Source organism: Callithrix jacchus, chromosome 22 (genome assembly GCF_049354715.1).
Source record: "Callithrix jacchus isolate 240 chromosome 22, calJac240_pri, whole genome shotgun sequence".
Classification (NCBI taxonomy): Eukaryota; Metazoa; Chordata; class Mammalia; order Primates; family Cebidae; genus Callithrix; species Callithrix jacchus.
In genome coordinates, this window is record NC_133523.1 from 7389877 (window position 1) to 7411566 (window position 21690).

General features: G+C 59.4%; 1 protein-coding gene across 8 annotated transcripts in view; it reads left to right on the forward strand.

Moving 5' to 3' along the window:
* The window catches only part of EVI5L (ecotropic viral integration site 5 like), a 32423-nt gene extending 13056 nt beyond the window's left edge, over window positions 1-19367 (forward strand). For 2 of the 8 annotated variants that reach the window (XM_035283951.3, XM_035283950.3), the window contains 19 exons: window positions 1633-1816; window positions 2557-2746; window positions 3642-3866; window positions 3980-4054; window positions 4705-4830; window positions 6079-6222; window positions 6322-6411; window positions 7872-7969; window positions 8059-8119; window positions 10786-10839; window positions 11872-11904; window positions 12972-13112; window positions 15245-15373; window positions 16574-16714; window positions 16820-16975; window positions 17092-17238; window positions 17374-17469; window positions 17563-17658; window positions 17802-19367. In XM_035283951.3, coding sequence (XP_035139842.1) covers window positions 1680-1816; window positions 2557-2746; window positions 3642-3866; window positions 3980-4054; window positions 4705-4830; window positions 6079-6222; window positions 6322-6411; window positions 7872-7969; window positions 8059-8119; window positions 10786-10839; window positions 11872-11904; window positions 12972-13112; window positions 15245-15373; window positions 16574-16714; window positions 16820-16975; window positions 17092-17238; window positions 17374-17469; window positions 17563-17658; window positions 17802-18080 — 2418 coding nt within the window. In that variant the 5' untranslated portion in view covers window positions 1633-1679 and the 3' untranslated portion in view covers window positions 18081-19367. Of the gene's footprint in view, window positions 1-1632; window positions 1817-2471; window positions 2747-3641; window positions 3867-3979; window positions 4055-4704; window positions 4831-6078; window positions 6223-6321; window positions 6412-7871; window positions 7970-8058; window positions 8120-10785; window positions 10840-11871; window positions 11905-12971; window positions 13113-15244; window positions 15374-16573; window positions 16715-16819; window positions 16976-17091; window positions 17239-17373; window positions 17470-17562; window positions 17659-17801 lie in introns of all 8 variants that reach the window. The other 6 variants (XM_035283948.3, XM_035283952.3, XM_035283949.3 and 3 more) reach the window with 4 other exon arrangements.
* The last annotated feature ends 2323 nt before the right edge of the window (window positions 19368-21690 follow it).

Consider the following 21690-nt stretch of genomic DNA (forward strand, 5'->3'; position numbering starts at 1 on the left):
AGGGCTCTGGGTCTCTATGAGGTGAAAAAAAAATGGCACACCTCCCCCAACCCCATTCCAGGAGGACTGGGGTGGCCAGGGTCAAGTCTCCCCAATCTATGGGCCCCCAGGGGTTGGTTGGGGGCTGAGTCTGGGCTGTGGGAATGTGCCCAGTGACCCAGCAGTAGTCAGGCAGGTACGGAGTGGTCTGCTGTGGTCCTGCCAGTGTCCCCCTGCTGCCTGGGGTTCCGGATGTCCCCACTCCAAGGACCCAGCAAAGCCCTCTCTGTAGGTAAAGCTGTCAGCGAGGTCAGGTGGGGCCAAGTGGCACAGAGCATGCTGGGCAGTGGGCGGGGGATGAGGGGTCATGCAAATAAGGAGGTGGGAGCAGGGTTTCCTTCCTGCCACCAGGACCCTAGGTATCCTCATCTTCTCAGATGCTGGGGGCCAGCCTGGGCTCACCTGGAAGAAGCATAAAGGAACATCATCCCCAGCCCCTGCCTCCACTCTCATAGCCGCTCCTTTTTCCCAGATCCCCCCACTAGGGGTCCCCTGGCCATCAGCCCCCACACAGGCCACAGTAGAACCCAGGAACCCTGGCCCCAGGATGGACAGTGAGAGCCAATGCCCATGGGGCTGTCACTAAGTGTCAGGCTCTGTTCTGACCACGTTATGTGCAGTCACATGCTGAGTTTCCACAGCCACCCTTGAGGCTAGGTCCTGTATGATCTCAGTATATGGAGGCTCAAAAATGCCGAGTGACTGGCCCAAGGTCACACAGCTGGTCGAGGGGAAGCCACCCTTCAGACGCAGATCCATTTGAGCCCAGGGCCTTTGTTTCTACATGGCACTGATCTGCCTCTACCAGGCTGGCAGAAGCCGAGATGCCAGTGTCCTTGAAGCCCCCATTAAGGTCAGGCCAGATGACACCACAAAAGAATAGGAGAGATGTGCCTGGGACTTACCCAATACGTGGCAGGCTGAGATCTGGATACAGATCGGAGCCCACAGCTCTGGTTCTGTGTCTGCCAGGGTGTAGATTCCCAGCACTCTGCCACGTCCCTGGCTTCCCAGCTCAAGGGGAGTCAACTCTTTTGGCCGTTGGCAGCGCCAGACAATTAACAGTCGAGAGTAATTGCTCCTGACCGTGCCAGCAGCCCACTTTGGTTGATGAGATGGGGAAAGTCAGACATTGATGTGGGGCTCCTGGGGCAGGCTGCGGAGGGATGGACACTGAGCTGTTAGGAAGGGCCAGTGAAGCAGGGCTCCTGCACCCCGAGGTCCCAACAGAGTCCCGTGGAGCCCTGAGTGATGGGGAGCCTCCACCCCGGACTCTGCTCCAGACTCAGGAGTGTCGAGTTGAGCCTTGGCCTTCATGCCCAGGGACAACAGGATGGCTTGGGTCCTGGCAATGGTCCTCCTGTCTCCATCCAGACATCCAGCCTGGCTACACAGGCAGGCATCCCAATTGCCAGGGTCTCCAACAGAAGGGGCAGCATGGCTGTCACCTGGGCTGGGGTGCATAGGGATGAGGGGTGCACAGAGCAGGGGGACCCAGAGGTGAGAAGCCCAGGGTGAGGAAATGTCCCAAGGGTGGGCAAGTAGGACAGGGTGGGCCACCCAATGCTGACCATGTGTGTCTCTGGCCCCCAGACAGAGCTGTGAACCAACCCCGTTTGTGGCTAACAAGTTCACACACCATGGCGAGCCCCACTCTGAGCCCCGACTCCTCATCCCAGGAGGCCCTGTCAGCCCCCACCTGCTCACCCACCTCTGACTCCGAGAACCTCAGCCCCGATGAGCTAGAGCTGCTGGCCAAGCTAGAAGAGCAGAACCGGTGAGTTGGGGCTAAGGTGGAATCTTGGGGTGCAGCCTGGGCCCCCACAGGAGTTCCTAGGTGTGAGTGCCCCTCACATTCAGAGCCAGACCCAGCGTGTGCAAGGAGACAGCCACCTCCAGATGCTGGATGAGGGACACCTCCTTTCATCCTCCCAACCCTGGCTGAACATACGTGTCTCCACCCCATTGACATGAGACCGAGGGTTTGAGAGATCAACCTAATCTGTGAATCCTCCATGGTTGATAGAGCCAGGAGTAGAGGAACTGTTGAGTCAGACCTTCCTGCTTTCCTCCTCTGGCCCTGCCCCCATTTAAAATGCAGGTTTTAGGCTGGACATGGTGGCTCATGCCTACAATCCACTTTGGGAGGCTGAGGTGGGCGGATCCCCTTAGGTCAGGAGTTTGAGGCCAGCCTGGCTCACATGGAGAAACCCTGTCTCTATTAAAAATACAAAAATTAGCCGGGCATGGGGGTGGGTGCCTGTAACCCAGCTACTTGGGAGGCTGAGGCAGGAGAATCGCTTGAACCCAGGAGACGGAGGTTGCAGTGAGCCAAGATCAAACCACTGCACTCCAGTCTGGGCGACAGAGCAAGACTCTGTCTCCAAAATAAAAAAAGAAAAAGAGAGACCTAATCCCTGGTGTCCTCTTAGATCCCTGGGAGGACAGGCTGGTTCCCCAAGGTTTCCTGTCCCCAGGAAGTCACTGGTGCCCCCTCCGCTGGCCCTTCCTGCCCAGGCTCCTGGAGGCCGACTCCAAGTCCATGCGTTCCATGAATGGCTCGAGGCGGAACAGCGGCTCCTCACTGGTGTCTAGCTCCTCGGCCTCCTCCAACCTGAGCCACCTGGAGGAGGACACATGGATCCTGTGGGGCCGGATCGCCAACGAGTGGGAGGAGTGGCGGCGCCGGAAGGAGAAGCTGCTCAAGGTGGGGGATGCCCAGGCAGGCAGGGCAGGGCCAAGGGTGTGGGCTGGTAGCACAGTCACTCAGCCACCTGGCAGTGCCAGGGTCTGTAGGGCTCCAGCCTGGGCACAGCAGCAGCAGTGGAGATGTGCAGGCACTTTCAGGGTGTCCTGCCAGGGCACAGGGACAGGAGAGAGTGAGTGAGGGTGGCGCTGGACAGGCCCTGTACCTTGGGTGCCCATATGCTTGCTGCCCTGGAGTGCCCACAAAGGATTGGGGCGCGGTGGCTCATGCCTTGAATCCCAGAACTTTGGGCGGCTGAGGTGGGAGGATTGCTTGAGGCCAAGAGTTCGAGGCCAGCCTGGGCAACATAGTAAGACTCTAACTCTATAAAAAGTTTAAAAATTAGCCAGGTAGATTCGCCCACCACCACCCGGCACTGCCTCAGTAAAATTTAAAAACAAAGAAAAAAGAAATTAGCCATGTAGGCCAGGCACAGTGGCTTCCACCTGTAATTCCAGCACTTTGGGAGGCCGAAGGGGACGGATCACTTGAGGTCAGGAGTTTGAGACCAGCCTAGACAATATGGTGAAACCCCATCTTACTAAAAATCTAAAAGTTAGCTGGGTGTGGTGCCATGCACCTGTAATCCCAGCTACTTGGGAGCAGAGGCAGGAGAATCACTTGAATCCAGGAGGCAAGAGGTTGCAGTGAGCCAAGATCGCACCACTGCACTCAAGCCTGGGTGACAGAGTGAGACCCTGTCTCTAAAAAAAGAAAAAAAAAAAAGAATTGGGCACCATGAGTTCTGTGCCACACTCGAGGTCTGGATGAGCCACGCCTGAGAAGCCAGGCCGGGTGGCCACAGGGAGGCTGCACTGGGACAGAGTCCAGCCTGGCCTCCCACTCCCGTGGCCAGGAGCTGATCCGAAAGGGCATCCCGCACCACTTCCGGGCCATCGTGTGGCAGCTTCTGTGCAGTGCCACGGACATGCCAGTCAAGAACCAATACTCCGAGTTGCTCAAGATGTCCTCGCCGTGCGAGAAGCTGATCCGCAGGGACATCGCCCGCACCTACCCGGAACACGAGTTCTTCAAGGGCCAGGACAGCCTGGGCCAGGAGGTCCTCTTCAACGTCATGAAGGTGAGCCCAGGGACTCCCCACTCCCTTGGTCTCAAAGGAAGGAGCAGTTCCCCTGTTCACTGGCTGTGCTAGGCAGCAGGACCCTGCGCTGAGGATTCGCCATTCCCTTCCAGGCATACTCGCTGGTGGACCGGGAGGTAGGCTACTGCCAGGGCAGCGCCTTCATCGTGGGGCTGCTCCTCATGCAGGTAGGTGGCTGGGGGGTAGCTGGGCTCCTGCCAGATGACAGCCTACCCTGAGCTCAGTCCCCAAGAGGTGGACAGAAGTGTCATGGCCTCTTTCCAGCATCCCACTAGGGGCAGATCCTTCCTCTCCATCCACACCCATGACCTCTGCCCAGCGAGGGGCACCTGTCTGGTTGGGTCCTGTCCGCTATATTATCTAGGACAGAGACAGGGTTTGCAGGGACAGGTTATCTCTTTCTGCCACCTCTCAGGGTTGGACAGGAACCTCAGGCTGGGAACTTCGGTCATCCAGCATGGTGTTTATGGGTCTTGGGGGTCTCCTCCAGAGAAACCAGAAGGCTTAGGACAGGGAGAAAGGATGCAGCTGGGAGTGGACAGGAGGTATACTAACCGGGTGGGTGGTGGCAGTGGCCAGCCCTGGGTTCAAGTCCAGCTCCATTATTCCCTGCCGAGTAGCCCCTGACAGGTGACTTCAGCCTCAGGTTTTCCTTCAGCAAAACAGCAAGTGGGGCCACAGGGACAGCAGTGTGTCATGAGGGTCTAGGGAGCCAGGTACTGACACAAACATGGGCCCCTGTACCCCAGGGCCCTGATGAGCAGTGAGATGCCCCTCTCCCCTGCCCTGAATCCCCCCACCTGCCCGTCCTCCCTAGATGCCCGAGGAGGAGGCCTTCTGTGTGTTTGTGCGGCTGATGCAGGAATACCGGCTTCGGGAGCTCTTCAAGCCCAGCATGGCTGAGCTTGGGCTCTGCATCTATCAGTTTGAGTATATGCTGCAGGTGAGCAGGGCCCCAGGTGAGCAGGGCCACAGGTGGGCAGGGCCCCAGAAGGGCAAGGCTGGCACCCCAGGCATCTCTTGGACTGAAAATTCCAAGCCTGTGAAATCACACCTGGGTGTTCCAACTCCAAAAGGCGCTCCTCTCCCCATGCAGCCGTGCCCTGAAGGATGCTTGGAGGGACAGGAGAGCCACCACTTCAGGGGTGCTCACAGGACTGCTGAGGCAGCGGTCAGGACAGGCTGACATGGGGCACACCCTAGGCCACCCACCTGTCTGTGCATCTGAGTGTGGTGGAAGGAGGGAAAGGGTTGTCTGCCTGCTTGATTACCGGAGAGCTGCAGATGTCTGTTTATAAATAGCAGCCCCCGCAGGGCCTGCTCCTGTCTGGCAGACAGAGCTGCTGAGGCCACGTGCGAACACACACACACACACACACACACACACACACACACAGGCCTGCCCCAGCTGCTATGGCAGGTGGGGCTGTGCAGTCATTCCTGGATGTGACAGCCCTGCTCCCCTGGCCTGGAGCATCGGCAGTGCTGTAGCCTAAGGGGACCTGGTAGTGCCACAAGCGGGAGGCCTGGGCTGCAGAGAAGACGCCACCCCACCCAGACTGGGTAGTGGAGTTCTCCCACAGCCAAGCTTGCAAACCCAGGGCGCAGAGAGCCCCTGGTGATGGCAGGAAGCCCAGGATCCTAACGCCTTCCCCAGCCTCAGTTTCCCCAGCTGTCTGCCACTTTCTGGCTGTCTGGAGTTCAGGCCAGTCAAATACAGCTTGCACAAAGCTTTATGCTGGGGGCTGAGAGAGGTACATCGACTGGCGGTTTACGTAACAGGGTGAGGGTGGGGCTTCCCCCAGGGCTTGGGACTGCCACTCGCCTGTGTTCCACCTCTGGTTCTCTGGGTGTTTGTGGGGAGTGATCCAACTCCCCTAGCCTCAGACATACCCTCTCAGGCTGCCTTGAGGACCCCATGAGCTGCCACGAGCACATGGCCTACCTAGGGCAGGCCCCCGACACACACAGCTCTTGCCACCCCTGCCTGGTCCTTGCCCCCTGCTGCTCAAAGCTCTGGGGTACTTCGGCTTCCCCAAGACAGAGTGCTGAGGGAGCGCCATGAAGGGAGCCTCAGGTTACCCTGCGCAGGTCCAGGAAGGCTCCCTGGAGGTGGGAACACTGAGGCCCAGCACCCCTGGGTGGGAGGGCATCCCCCTCACTGTGCCCACCCGGCCTCCCACCCCTCCAGGAGCAGCTCCCAGACCTCAACACCCACTTCCGCTCCCAAAGCTTCCACACATCTATGTATGCCTCGTCCTGGTTCCTCACACTGTTCCTGACTACCTTCCCACTCCCAGTTGCCACCCGGGTCTTCGACATCTTCATGTATGAGGTGAGGACCAGTGGGGCTAGGGAGGGCAGAGAGCAGCCTGGGGGTGGCTGGAACAGGAGCCTCCCTGCCCTCCTCCCACTGCCTTTGCCACCTTTGCAGGGGCTGGAGATCGTGTTCCGAGTGGGCCTCGCCCTGCTGCAGGTGAACCAGACGGAGCTGATGCAGCTGGACATGGAGGGGATGTCCCAGGTGGGCCGGAGGGTCAGGGCTGGTGGGGCTGCCCCCATCCAGGGGCTCCAGATCACAGGATGCCCTCTCAAGTGACAGAAAGGGCCTGGCTTCAAGGGCGGAAGGTGGTGTGCCTGACGTCCCTAATCTGTTCCCATCTGCTCTGGTCCCCTGAGGTCTCCCTAAGGGACCAGAGGACCCCACCAGGCTCTGCCAGACACAGTCCAGGGCCAGCAGCCTGGCTGCAGGGAGATAGAGGCCCAGGCCCAGGCTGAGCCCTGGGAGGCCCACTGCCACCTCCTGCCCCCAACCCTGCAGGTGGCCCAAAGCCTGATGGCAAATCATGAGTCTGGCTGACCATGAGGGCCTCCCTACTCTGCCCCTGGCCTGGTGAAGGCACAGGAGGAAGTGTGGGGTCTGGACAACCTCACACCTTGCCCTGCCCCAGCCCGGCCTGCCGGGATGCCCTGCTGCTGGCCAGCCTGCCTCCCACCACCATTTCTCTACCATTCGGCCCCCTGCCCCCTCCCGGCATTCTCCAGCTGGTGCTTCAGGGAAGAATGCACAAAGGCCACGGTTGTGTCCATGAACACGGGCGGGCATTGTCCACAGCTGCCAGAGTGGCCCAGCTGGACCGGGAATGGGAACCATGTCCCCCTCAGCCTATCTTAACCCTTTGCACAGGGCCCCAGCATGCCCACCCTCCTTCCCCCATGAAGGTCACCTGTGTCAGCTCCCCAACCCTCAGCCTTCACTCCCAGGACAGCCCCCTTGGTCTGCCCTTCTTTTTTTCTTTTTCTTTCTTTCTTTTTTTTTTTTTTTTAGTCAGAGTTGCTCTGTGGCCCAGGCTAGAGTGCAATGGCCCAGTCTTGGCTCACCTCAACCTCCACCTCTGGGTTCAAGAGATTCTCCTGCCTCTGCCTCCCGAGTAGCTGGGATTACAGGCATGTACTATTATGCCTGACTAATTTTTGTATTTTTTAGCAGAGACAGGGTTTCTCCATGTTGGTCAGGCTGGTCTTGAACTCCTGACCTCAGGTGATCCACCCGCCTCGGCCTCCCAAAGTTCTGGGATTACAGATGTGAGCCACCGCACCCAGCCTATTGTTTGTTTGTTTGTTTGTTTTGTAGATATGGGGTCTCACTATGTTGCCCACGCTGGTCTCAAACTCCTGGGCTCAAGCGACTCCCCACCACCTCAGCCTCTTAAATCATCGGGATCACAGGCATGAGCCACCACAGCCAGCATCTGCCTTGCTTTTCTTCTGGAACCAAGGCCCTGGCTGCAGGCAGCCCCGCATTCCCTCTCCTCACACTCAGTCTTTCTGTTGCTCCACAAACACTGAGGACATGGCGTAGAGGACATGGCGACAGCCCAGGCAGACTGGTTCCTACCCCCACCCCAGAACAGCAGGGCTCAGGCGTCCCTGGTGGTTACGGCCTTCATGTCCGTGACCTGGTGACCGGCTGTGTCCCCACAGTACTTCCAGAGAGTGATCCCCCACCAGTTCGACAGCTGCCCAGACAAGCTCGTCCTCAAAGCCTACCAGGTCAAGTACAACCCCAAGAAGATGAAGAGGTTGGTGCCTGCTGGATGACCAGGGTACTGGTGGGAAGGGGTACGTCCCGAGGACATGACAGTAACCACAGGGCCCTCCCACTCTGCAGGCTGGAGAAGGAGTATGCAGCTATGAAGAGCAAGGAGATGGAGGAGCAGATCGAGATTAAAGTGAGTCCAGGGGCCCAGGGGCAAGGACAAGGAGGGGAGGCCCCTGGACTCACTTTAATCTAAAGAATGGCCGCTAGGGGGCAGGCCTGACCAGCGCACAGGCAGGCCTGGCCGTCCTTGGCGGACAGGCCTCTGCCCACCTGCACCGTCCTTCACCTGTTAGGCCAGTGTGTGAGCGCCTCCCCTGTCTGACACTGTGGTAACCAAGACAGTCAAGGTCCCCTACCCTGCTGGGGCGCCCCAGCATCATGGGAAAGCAGTCAATAAACCACTAAACTAGAGTGGACTCTAAATGCTCCAGACGAGGATGTGCACACGGCGGGCAAGGCTGACCTGGGTAGAGGCTCCTGGCCCGGGGGGCAGCAGTGTGCCTGGGGCTGGAGGAATTTTAAGAAGGCTGCAGTGGAGGAGCCCCCAAGCAGGGCCCAGACACCAGGGTGTGTAGGGCAGGGTGCAGGCGCTCATCCGGGGCCCCTGGTTCCTGGGGCATCTCGCCCACCAGCCCTGCTAGGTCAGGGGGTTCCCGGACTGTGCAAAGCTGCTCTCTCCTTCCCTGTGCGTTCTTCCCTTTTCAGGTGATTTTAATTGCTCAACAAGCATTTATTGCCAGGCGGGGTGGTTCACACCTGTAAACCCAGCACTTTGGGAGGCCAAGGCAGGTGGATCACTTGAGGTCAGGAGTTCAAGACCATCCTGGCCAACATGGTGAAACCCCATCTCTACTAAAAATCCAAAAATTAGCTGGGCGTTATGGTGCATGCCTGTAATCCCAGCTACTCAGGAGGCTGAGGCAGGAGAATTACTTGAACCCAGGAGGCAGAGATTGCAGTGAACTGAGATCACACCACTGCACCCAGCTTGGGCAACAGAGATTTCATCTCAAAAAAAAGGTTCAATTCATTCACTTCAGAGGACAAAAAGACAAAAGAAAAAAAAAGACATTTATTGAGCACCTGCTGTGTACAAAAGTCACAGCTGAGACTGAGGGCACCCCAGTGCAGTGATAGGAACAGACACACACAAACCCAACACAGCTGGGCTTCATCCTCTTCAGGGGCATAGCCACACAGTGGCTAACACTAGAGCCCAACAGACCAGGGTTCAAATCCAGCTCCAACAGGCACAGTGGCTCACACTTGTAATCCCAACACTTTGGGAGGCCCAGGTGGGAGGGCAGCTTGAGGCCAAGAGTTGGAGACCAGCCTGGGCAACATAGCAAAACCCCATCTCTACAAAAATATTAAAATAAATACAAAAGGTACATGCAGCTTCTGCAAGGATGGCTGTGCTTGATGCTGAAGCACATCAGGTTGAAGCCAGAGAGATAACAGGGAAAGCCAGGGATCAGGGCAGCAGATTGCTATGAGGATCAGAGACCTGTGCCCAAAATTGCTCTGACCCAGCCGAGCTGAGGGACTAGGGCAATGCCCTGCCACACTTTGACGACTTACTTTCCTCACATGACTTGTGTCAATGACTATGAAGTCTGTGGTTCTCTCTGACTGAATTTGCTTCCTGGGAATGTTCTGGGTGTTTCCATCACCTTTTCTTCCCAGAAGAAACCCAGGAAATATTCTGTGTGACCTGCAATGTGGCAGGACCCTCACTCACCCATCAATCCAAACAATTTCTGCACTACCTTTGTATCAAGCAGGGGCGTGCAGGTAGACAAGATGCAACTCATTTGCAAACCTCACCCGCTCCCCAGAGATTCCTGGGAGACCCTAAAGTACAAATATCTTTTTTGTTTGTTTTCTTTTGAAGACAGATTCTCACTCTGTCGCCCAGGATGGAGTACAGTGGTGTGATCTCAACTTACTGCAACCTCCACCTCCCAGGTTCAAGTGATTCTCCTGCCTCCGCCTCCAGAGTAGCTGGGATTACAGGCATTCGCCACCAGCCTGGCTAATTTTTCTGTTTTTACTAGAGGCTAGTCTCAAACTCCTGACCTCAGGTGATCCGCCTGCCTCAGCCTCCCAAAGTGCTGGGATTACAGCAGGCATGAGCCACTATGCCCGGCCTAAAACTGCAAATATCTAACCAAAATCCCTAAGAACAGAATGGAAGGCAAGAGCAAGGGAGATGTCTTCGAAACCCCAGCCACCCAGCCAAGGAACAGTGAAAACCAAAGGGGACAGCTTGCTCTCGGCCAAGTCATGGGAATGTAATTGTCGAGGCAGGATGAGTGATCAGCACCCTGGACCCAGATTCCAAGAGGCGCCTGTCCCCAGAATTGAACCCAGGCTCTTGGAGCAAAGCAGTGAGGGGTGGGTGGGGGCTTTGAGACATCGGCTTCCCCCACAACCCTGAGCAGACTGACCCACGGGTGGGATGGAGTCTTTTAGGGGGGTGTGGGTACTGACCGGCCCCCAAACACACACACACACACACATACACACACACACGGCCACGAATGCACTCACTGTTATTTTTACTGAACCCAGGTTTGTTTTAAAACTTTTAAAAAAAAAAAAATCAAGCCAGTCTGAACAGGAATTGGCCCTGTTTTCTGAAATCACCGACCAAGAACGTAAGATGCTGGCTGAGCCCTTACCGGAAAAGTGGCCTGGCCCTAAGGGCCACTTTAGGATGGGTGAATGAGGGGAGCATGTAGATAGATGTGGGGGGGGGGCGGACTATGACATGCTCTCCCCCCAATCCCATAGAGGCTTCGGACGGAGAACCGGCTCCTGAAACAGCGAATTGAAACCCTAGAGAAGGTGAGGGTCATGGCCACCTTGGGGACCAGATCGTCGTGGGGCGTGGTCCACCATGCGGGGTGTGGCCGCCAACCTGGGGACCGAATCCTCCGAGCCTTTTCCTCTCTGGAGAACTAAGTAGTCCTACCCTCCTGCCTCAGGCCCAAGATCCGACCCGATTTGGGGTGTCCTATAACTGGGGGCGACGATTTGGGGTGTCCTATAACTGGGGGCGACTCGTATTGTGATTAATCCTGGAGTGCGGGCGAGTTAAAACTCGCAGTGGCCTGCAGCCACGGGAATCCATTTGTGTTCCGCGCCCTCCGCAGCTGCGCGGACGGGGAGGGGTGAGGAGGAGGGAGAACTGCTGCTTTGATGGCCACAAGGCACCCCACCCTGTAATTTGGAAGTCTCGCCCTTAAAGGAAAGGAAATCGAGTGGAGGAGGAGCATGGCGCCATGGTGGGGAGCCGCAGCCCGGACTCTGCTCCCCAACGTGTTAAGGATGGGGGTGGAATCGGGGCTCACTGAGCCCCAGACCCGGGACCCCCACTTCCTGCTCCTCACTCGTCCTCATTTGACCCTCCACTAGCCACGGGAAGTGGGTCGGCAACCGGATTTGATCGCTCTCACTCCAAAGCCTTGTTCTGCCTTAAAATTAAAACTCACCCCTCTCCTCCCCTACTATCTGGGAGGTCCGCAGGAAGCCGAAATTCCCCCCGCCCCCCACAGTTTTTCCAGCCAGCCGCCTCCCGGCTGGCCCTGGAGGGTGAGACAGTGGGTTTCCCAGCCCTAAGGCCTCCTCCGCAGCCGCGGACACCCCCGACCTCCCCGCTCACACCGAACCCCTGTCCAGGACGGAGCTGGCTCTGGCTTTGGTCTTCCTCCGGGTCCTCTCCTGCTGGTTCTCTGGTCTTCCCTCCTCTCTCCCCCGCTTCTAGAGATAGTCCACTGCGTTAGTGACAAGCGGTTCTTGTCTGTCTCCCTTCTCCTGTCCCCGCGCCTTCCGCTCTGCCTCCTCCCCCTGTCGCTGGGAATCCCCTTCGCCGGGTAGGAGAGCGCTGCTCTGGCTGATAGGTTAATCCAGGTACTGTAGCTTTTTATCCCCTCTCCGGATTCCTTCCTGGCCCCTTCCCTGCACCCTGCACACGACAGCCAGTAACCACCTATTCCTTGCCATCCTGCGGGCAGGCCTGGCGCCATGCATGGGGCAGCTGGGGACCGCTTCTGGGGGATACAGAGGCTTCCTGGAGGGCGGGGCATGTGAAGTTGGGAGAAGCGTGTGTATGGAGGGGGTGTCTGTGAGTATGTTTGGGTGTGAATGTCCACATGCATGTACAGAAAGCTTCCTCCAGGCAACACAGGATGGGGACCTAGGAGGGCTGGGGAACCTAAGAGGAGATTCACATCAGGCCCTGGTGTGTGCAGTTCTGAGATCACACACACACACACACACACACACACACACACACACAGGCACCCTGGCCCTCACGCTGCTGCTCTCTGCTCCTACCTGCAATGCCTGCTCCCACCTTCTCTAGCTCACCTGCTCCTGCTGCCACCTCATCTTGAATGGCTTTATCTGGAAGCTCCCACCCGCCACCTGGTGGCCTTTGAGCCTGGAATGGGGCCCAAATTGGGTAGGGGATGAAGATGAGGTGGGGGGGAAAGGGGTCTTAGCCCCAGACAGGTGGAGGCCCCAGACTCCAGGACTGGAGAAGATGCCCCTGGGAGAGGTGAATGCCCCCAGGAGCCCAGCTCTGTCCTGCCGGGACCTCAGCTGTCCCCAGATCCTCACCCTCACCGGCAGAGTCCGGCATGAATAGGCACAGGTGGCCTCGCTGTGCCCCTGCTCCTGGATAAGGACCCCCACCTGGAGCAGAGACCAAGAGACAGAATGGGGAAGGAGATGGAGCTCTCCAAGCCCAGGGCTGGCTCTGTTCCTCCAGGCTCCTCCAGGTGCCCTACTCCTGCCTGTCCCCCACCCACGTCCCCAGGCCCAGTGGGGCGCCCATCCCAGGCTCTGAGTATGGGAGGCCTCCCTCACTTCCCCACTCCTCCACTCTCTGGACCTCCCCCTGTGGCGGGAGGCAGGGCCTGGGGTGGGAGCCGATGGTCACGGCCTCCCCCTCCCCCGGTCCTCGCTGTGCTCAGGGGCAAGTGACACGGGCGCAGGAGGCGGAGGAGAACTACGTCATCAAGCGGGAGCTGGCGGTGGTGCGGCAGCAGTGCAGCTCGGCGGCTGAAGACCTGCAGAAGGCGCAGAGCACTATCCGACAGCTGCAGGAGCAGCAGGTACGAGTGCGGGGGCCGGGCCGCCGAGGGCACGCCCCGCGCCCCCGCCCCGCGGTTTTCTTTCAGAGCTCAGGTCTGCTCGGTCTCAGCGCCTGGCCCTCCTGTTCCTTTCTGGGGTAAGGGAACCCAGAGACAAGCCAGATTCTACCCCAGCAGCTCCACATTCCGGGACATCCTGATCTCCCGTCACTCAGGGGGCCTCACCCACCATGTGGTTGGGACCATGACTACCCAGTCCCCTTTCAGAATGTCTCCTTTCCTGCCACATTGGTGGGGTATCTGACTTCCCAGTCCCCAGACTCAGCACGGAGGCCTCTGACAGACCGGGTGGTCCCTGCAGGGTTCCCTCCGTGTCTCAGGCAGCAGATAGGGCTGTGACTCCTTATGGAGGCCCTTGCCTCTCCCCAGGCTCTGAAGGATTGTTGGGTGTTCCCTGGGGGCCAGCCATGAAGAATGGGAGCAGGGCAGTCTGAGGCTCTTTGGGGAGCTCTGAGGCGGCAGGGTGAGGCTGATGGGGCACCCTGAATCTCCTGTGGGCCATCAACTTTGGATCCCGTGATGGGCAGGCCCACGATCTGGGGCCCCACCCCAAGATCTGCTTCTCCTGAAAGCTGGTAGAACTTAACTGCGACACAGTGAGGTGGCTCACACCTGTAATCTCAGCACTTTGGGAGGCCGAGGAGGCCCTGGAGGGTGGGACAGTCGGCCTTCTAGATACCTGAGGTCTGGAGTTCCAGACCACCCTGGCCAACATGAGACACCCCATCTTGACTAAAAATACAAAAATTAGCCACCCATGGTGGTGGGTGCCTATATTCCCAGCTACTCAGGAGGCTGAGGTAGGAGAATCACTAGCATCAGGGAGGAGGAGCTTGCAGTGAGCTGAGATGGCACCATTATTGCACTCCAGCCTAGACAAGAAAACAAGACTTGATCTAAAAAAAAAAAAAAAAAAAAAAAGAACTTTGCAGCTGCACCCAGCAGTTGGCCTTCCTGATAGCCTGATAGCAGGGACCACTGGACCCTGCAGGTCCACAGCAACACATGCCCTGGAGAGGCAGGGAGGGATGCTATAGGCCCTGCTGCCATCCTGGCCTGACCCAGCAGGGCCTGGCAGTGGGCTGTGGATTGGAGAAACCACGGGGTGCTTGAGAAAGAAGAGCCATCCAATACAGAGGTGCCCCCTCCACCCCCAGGCCAATTCCTGGCCTTGGCCCAGGAATTCTAGCTGATCCACTGCTCCAGGGGAGGGGGAGGGGAGGGGAAGCTGTTTCTCACTGTTTCTCACTTGTCCCCATGAACCACATCGGTATGATGCTGGCGTTGTAGCCCTCACAGTCTTTGAGCGCTCTTGTCCCACCTTGCTCTGAGGCAGCATGGACATTAGGGAAACTGAGTCTGGGTTGATCCCACCCACCACATGATGCCCACTTTGAGACCAGCCAGAGAGACTCTGCCAGCCATCCCTGAGTTCCGGCCTTGGGGGATGCAGAGATCAGGGAGGCCCAGGGCCATCTCCTCAGGCCCAAAGGGAGGCCACTGCAGGCAAGATGAGGTGGCCCAGAGGAGCCACAGTCTAGCAGGAGGCTATCTGGGCCAAGGCAGGGCCACTGTCAAACATGGATCTCAGAGACCCACAGGAAGAGGATGGGTGGCTGGGAGGGCCAAGGCAGTCCCCCAGAGAACTGCCCTGCCAGGTTACGGGGCCAGTGAGAGCGACCTCGGCTCCCACCCCAGGGGCAAGGTGTCCTTTTTCAGGTCCAGGTGGCAGTGTCCATCACTCAGGGGGCCTCACCCACCATGTGGCTGGGACCATGACTACCCAGCAGGAACCCATCTCCCACTCTCACCAGTGAGCCCAGAAAACCACAGTCTCTGGGGTCCCTTGGGGCATCTGAAGGTCAATCAAGTCCCCTTTCAGAATGTCTCCTCTGTTCAGCCTTTCCAGGGAAGAAGCTGGACCAGGCCAGCTGCGTGAGTGCCAGGACCTCTAGGCCCTCTGCTCTGAGCATCAGGGTGTCCAGCCCAGGACACCCCAAGCCTGGGCCCCCTTCTCTGCTGAAGGGCACTGGGGGGGCTTCCCATCCCCCAGCTATGGCCTGTGGCCCCACACAGCTCTCTGCCTCCCTCAGGAGAACCCACGCCTCACAGAGGACTTCGTGTCCCACCTGGAGACAGAGCTGGAGCAGTCAAGGCTTCGGGAGACAGAGACACTGGGGGCCCTTCGGGAGATGCAGGACAAGGTTCTCGACATGGAAAAGGTATGATGGGGAGGCAGGCAGGCAGGCGTCGGGGGGACCCTGGGGCACAGGAGGGGTTCTGGGTAAGCTTTGGGGGTGACCCAGGTCAGAATCCCCCACCCCCATGCACACATGCATACATATGCGCACACACAGCATGACCTCATATGGGGCATGCCTACCCTCCTGTATTAGGCAAACTCCAGCAACATGGTGGCTTCTATGAGCTTCCTGGACACCCCCATCCCACCTGTGCATGTTTTCCCCAGGTACTGGGTTCCAGGAAGGCAGGAGGGAGAGAGGGGGATGGGGGAGGGGGACAAGAAGGACAGAAAGGAAGACCCAGGCCCATTAGGTCTGCCTCCCTGCACATTGCTATGGTGACACCATCCCAGGCCTTCTGGGTCCCTCCCCAACTGCTCTCTGAGTTAGCACTGAGTCTGCTCTCCCACAGAACGCCCAGAGGAAGGACAGCACCCAGGGACCCATTTGCACATTCAGCAGGAGCCATGCCCCACCCCCTCAAGCCTGCACTATTTTGGGATTCCTCCCAAATGGAGGACTGAGAGGCCATCTGCTTCCAGGTCTCCATCACCAGCCAAGAGCTAGGCTCCCCTCCCACCTCCCTCCACTTCACAGGGAAGTGTGCCTCTAGTACACGCTCTAGATCCGTCCCAGCCCTAGACCCAAACACGGGTCAGTGCAGACTTCATCCAGAAAGCTGAGTTTGGGTCCTGAAGCACAACTTGTCCATCACGAGCCCTGGGATGCCAGGATAGCAAGATTCCATCTTAAAAAAAGGAGCCTGTTCCCAGGAAGAGGGACTGCCTGGCCTGGTGTGGCCTGGCCTGGGGGCTGGAGGGCAGACAGGGTGTTTCTGCTAGGGCAGGTCCTCCATCTGATCATGTCCCTGAGTGGGTGGATCTCAGACCTGGGGGTTCTTAGCAGTCACGTGTGTGCAGGTCGCACCTTTATGGGGGTTGCCCCAGGACAGCCCTGTGAGAGTAGGTGCTGTTACCACACCCATTTTACAGCCGAGGAGCTCCAGCCGGGTTCCACAGGCGGTCAGCTCCCTGTCGGCCTTGTCCAGGGCACCGCCCTCCACCATCTGAGCTGCCCAAGGCAGAGATCAGAAGGAAATGTGGCTGGGGACGTTGGTCCCGCAGGAAGAGCCAAGCAGCTGTGCTGCTCCGCCAGGCCCTGACCCCTCTCTCCCCGCAGAGGAATAGCTCGCTGCCCGACGAGAACAACGTGGCGCAGCTGCAGGAGGAGCTGAAGGCGCTCAAGGTGCGAGAGGGCCAGGCGGTGGCCTCGACTCGGGAGCTGAAACTGCAGCTGCAGGAGCTCTCGGACACCTGGCAGGTGAGGGCCAGGTGGGTGCCGGCGGGCAAAGCACCCCCCCGGGGGCCGTCCCCTCGGGGTTCTTGGGCAGAGGTTGACCGCCGGCCTCTTTACATCACCCCCCAGGCCCATCTGGCCCGCGGCGGCCGCTGGAAGGAGTCCCCACGGAAGCTCGTCCTGGGCGAGCTGCAGGATGAGCTGATGAGCGTGCGTCTGCGCGAGGCCCAGGCCCTGGCCGAGGGCCGCGAGCTGCGGCAGCGCGTGGTGGAACTCGAAACGCAGGTGGGTGGGGGGGGGGCGGAGCTGCCCGTGGGGGGAGGGGCGTGGTGTCAGTGACAGGCCCCTGGATTAGGCTCTGACCACCGCTGTCCTCCCTACTCCCTTCCTCCCACCCCCAGGACCACATCCACCGCAACCTTCTGAACCGCGTGGAGGCGGAGCGCGCGGCGCTGCAGGAGAAGCTGCAGTACCTGGCGGCACAGAACAAGGGGCTGCAGACGCAGCTCAGCGAAAGCCGCCGCAAGCAGGCCGAGGCCGAGTGCAAGGTACCTTTCCTCGGGGCCCTGCCCTGCCCGTGGCACCGCCCCCAAACGCTTCTCTACCTGCGGCCTCGCACCCAATCCGCCCCTGCCCGTGGTCCCCCTCCGCCCACTGACCCGCCCTCCTTTCCTCGACCCCAGAGCAAGGAGGAGGTGATGGCGGTGCGACTGCGGGAGGCGGACAGCATGGCTGCGGTGGCCGAGATGCGGCAGCGCATCGCCGAGCTGGAGATTCAGGTGAAAGGCGAGGGCGGGGCCGGGGTCAGGGACTGGGCCGGACCCCCGACCCAGCCTGGCGCTGACCCCTCGTGACCTGGCCCCACCTGGCAGAGGGAGGAGGGCCGCATCCAGGGCCAGCTGAACCACTCAGACTCATCGCAGTACATCCGAGAGCTCAAGGACCAAATCGAGGAACTGAAGGCCGAGGTGAGCCGGCCCGGGGATGCCGGGGACAGGCCTGGGTGTCGTCGGCCTGGGACGAGCCGAGCGCCGGTGCCTTGCGGAGGATGTGGCTGGGAGGGCGGGACAGAAGGCTGGTCTACGCCTGCAGCGCCCGTCCCCTGCCCCAGGTGCGGCTGCTGAAGGGACCGCCGCCCTTCGAGGACCCGCTGGCTTTTGATGGGCTGAGCCTGGCGCGGCACCTGGACGAGGACTCGCTGCCGTCGTCAGACGAGGAGCTACTCGGCGTAGGTGTGGGCGCGGCCCTGCAGGACGCCTTGTATCCTCTGTCCCCGCGGGATGCGCGTTTCTTCAGCCATCTGGAAAGGCCGGCCAAGGACAGCGAGGGCAGCTCAGACAGCGACCCCGATGAGCTGGCCGCGCCCTACAGCCAGGGCCTGGACAACTGAGGCTGTGCCCCAAGCGCCCGGAGGCGGGAGGCCGCAGCCAGGGGGGCACCCGGGCCGTCCGCATTCTGCCCCCCACCTGCCGCACTTGACAAACTCCGTGCCTCTGTGGCTCAGCCGCCCCGAAAGCGAGGCCCAGCAAGGCAGCACAGAGGGCAGGGTCCGGCCTGGGGCTCCTCAGGACCCCAGGGCAGGCTCTCCCTCCTCAGCAGTGTTTACCCATCTTGATCTGTACCCCTCCAGGCCCTCTGGCATTCTAGGGGTGCCTGGAGGGGCTGACTGCCCTCTTAACAGGAGGGCAGAGGGCTGGGGACAGACGACCCAGAGGTCCCAGCACTGAATGAGCAGGCAGCTCCCAGCTCCCAGCAGGCTTCCTTCTGGGACAGGGGCGGCACAACTGGGAAGCACCCAGAAGCTAGATGAGACGTGAGGAAGGAGGGCGCCAGCTCTGGGCTGGACATCAGCACCCCACGACACCCTTGGGAGGAGGTGACCCTTGACTAGCCCCTGGCTGTCTCTAGGGGAATCAGGCTGCTGGGGACAGAAGGCCAGGCCGGCCTCTCCTGCCTGGTGCAGGCACCATGGCCCCTGCAGCAGAAACCAAAGTCCCCCCTACTGTGTGCTGGGCCGCCTGGGGAGTGAGTGGCCAGCGGGAAGTCTCCCTGCTTCTCTGGGGCCAGAGCAGCTTCAAGGAAGTGAAGAGACCCTTCTCCCCAGCACCCTACATCTTCCTCTGGGACACACTCGTGCCCCGTATCCTGGCCAGTGATGGAGGGGTATCTCTGTGGGGGTCCTTGGCCTCCATCAGTAGTACTTTCCTTTCTTCCTGTGTCCCCAGCCCCACCCTCAGCCAGGGCCAGGCCCCCGGGCAGGACCTTCCCAGTGGAGTGGCCTCCCCTAACCTCCTCCTGGTGGTCCCGTGGTCTCTGCTGAATCAGAGCTGAGAACGGTGCCAAAATCCAACGATGCCCCCCAGGCCCCTTCCTCCCTGCTCCCCACCCCCCTGGGTCTCATGACCCTGGGGGCTGACCCCCTCGGTGCTCCTGGAGCCTCCAGTAGAGTAGCGTCACAAGCAATCTCCCTGGCGCTTCCTAGGGTGGGGACCCCTGCTCTGTCCCCCCTTCCTGCCCGCCCACTCTTCAGTGTTATGAAGCCTGGGGACTGGGGCAGGCACCCTCGGGGCTCTCCCACACGTCCCCCACACTGCCCACCACCATTTTGCACACTGCCTGTTCACTCCACATGTCGCCCAGGCAGAAAGATGGAAAATAAAGTGTATTTACAGAGTCACGGACTGGCCTGAGGGCTGGAAGGGGAATCACAAGCAGCGGTAGGTCCCCAGCCCTGGGATTGAAAACCATGCTGAGGGAAGGCAGGGCTGTCCTTGCCCTCAGGAGCTCCCCACAGTCTCATAGAATGGGGGTGGGAGAGGACAGAAGGGCATTCAATTTGGGGGCAGGGCCTGGTTTCCCACCTTGGTGAATCAACTTGGGCCTCTCCTAAAGGAGAGAGAGGCACACTGAACTGCTGGGCTTCAGGAAGCATAGGACCCAGTTGCATGCATTCTGCTCACACTTCCAGGGGCATCCTGGGGTGCTCTGCCCTGGGCATGGCTCTGAGGGGGTCTCTAGTAGAGCAGAGGAGACAGGCACTGGGCAATGGGGAGCTTGCATTAATGTGGTAAGTGCTCAGTAGACAAATGTGCAGGGAGATCCGGGAAGGCTTCCTGGAGGAGGTGGTGTCAGGACATCTTCCAGGTAAAAAAGCATGAAGATCCAACCAGCAGGAGGCATACGGTTCCCAGGAAGGAGGAACAGGAAAGTCTGGGCGTGCAAGATCAAGAAGGGACTGCTCACATCAGGAGAGGCATTTTGGGCTTTGGACTGGGGGCTATGGGGAGCCCATGGAGGACTTAGGTGAGAGGGCCCCATCAGATGGACCACAGAGTCTGTGAGGGAGGCTAGTGCAGGGAGGACAGTGAGTGGGGGATAGAAAGAGTCCTTTGTAGGGTTCCCCACAGAGTTGCTGCAGAGTCCCAGCTGTTGGGCAGCAGTGGTAGGGAGGGGCGGAGGACAGAGCCAGGCCAGGAGTGGCAAGGCAAAACTTCCTAGAGATAGAAACTTTTTTTTTGAGACGTAGTCTCACTCTGTCGCCCAGGCTGAAGTGCAGTGGCATGACCTCAGTTCACTGCAACCTCCATCTCCCGGGTTCCAATGATTCTCCTCCCTCAGCCTCCCAAGTAGTTGGAAGTACAGGCACCTGTGACCATACCTGGCTAATTTTTTTTATTTTTATTTTTAGTAGAGATGGCATTTCACCATGTTGGCCAGGCTGGTCTCAAACTCCTGACCACAGGTGATCCACCCACCTCAGCCTCCCAAAGTGCCAGGATTACGGGCATGAGCCACTCAGCTTGGCCCCTAGAGGCAGAAGCTTAATTGGGTTCAGGCAGATGCCAGCCAGGGCCTGCCCTCTGCACCCAGTGTGGGTCCACAAAGTACCCCTGTCCCCATGCCAAGTGCCCCATGCCCCCAACACAGCCAAACAGAGGACATGACCCTGGTTGTCCCACACACTGTCCTATCATGCGACAGCTCTCCTGGCCACACACAAGGTACAGATGTAACCCTGAGACCCTGACAGTCACTGTCCATGCCTCCTGCTCCCACAGTAATTCCACCGCTGCTGGCTCCCCAGATTGGGGCAGGACCCCAGAGGACAGTCTGAGGTTCTTCCCTGTCCTTCCTGGCAGCTGGCCTTGAGCCCCTGGATGGCCAGCATGTCAGGAGTCAGCCTTAGGCTTGTTTCAGAGTCTGGAAACAAGGACTCCCAGGTCCCCATCCCCACCAGGGCCCAGCTTGAGAGGACCCCTCTATGATTTGCCACAAAACTCTGAATTTGACTGAGGGACTGTGCTGGTGTACTCCTCCTCTAGCTTCCAGGGGTGCAGGTGGCAGTGCCCGTCCAGGCCAGAGCCCATTTCTCCTCAGACCCCAGGCTGGAAGGTGCCTTCTCTGGGATGGGGACAGACAGAGCTTGCTGGTCTGTGATTGACAGGAACCAGGCCACAGGAGGGCATAAGGGTACTGGGTCCAGGGGCAGAGGCAGGGCTGAGGGCCCAATGCCAGATCCCACTGTCTTCTTACCCACTTGGGGATGTGCCATCATTCTTGGTACCATGCAGGAGACTCGGTGGTGGTGGTGGGGGGCTATCAGGGGAGGTCTTTGTAGGGGCAGTTGGGAACAGGGAGAGACCAGGCTCGGGCTGAGAAGCTCCAGGGTCAAGGTGACTGAGATGGGAGTTAGAGTTGGGGTTAGTTGGGAGAGGAAGGGCAGCAAACTGGTTAGAAGGGGCCCGTGAAGACATTTGGGAATCTGATAATGCCTGAGGAAGGCAACAGGGAAAGGATGCCCGTGGGGGTGGGATGCCCCACGTGGCACTTCGAGGACACCCGGAGAGAAGGTACAGTGTGAGGACTACCCCGTCTCCATCTCCCACTCAGCCCTGGAAGAGGCCACTTTGTCCTGCAATCCCCCACCAGAGCAGTTGTCCCGGGACCCTACACCCACTGAGGGGCCATGGGAAGGGGCCCAAGTCCTTGCCTTGGCGCCC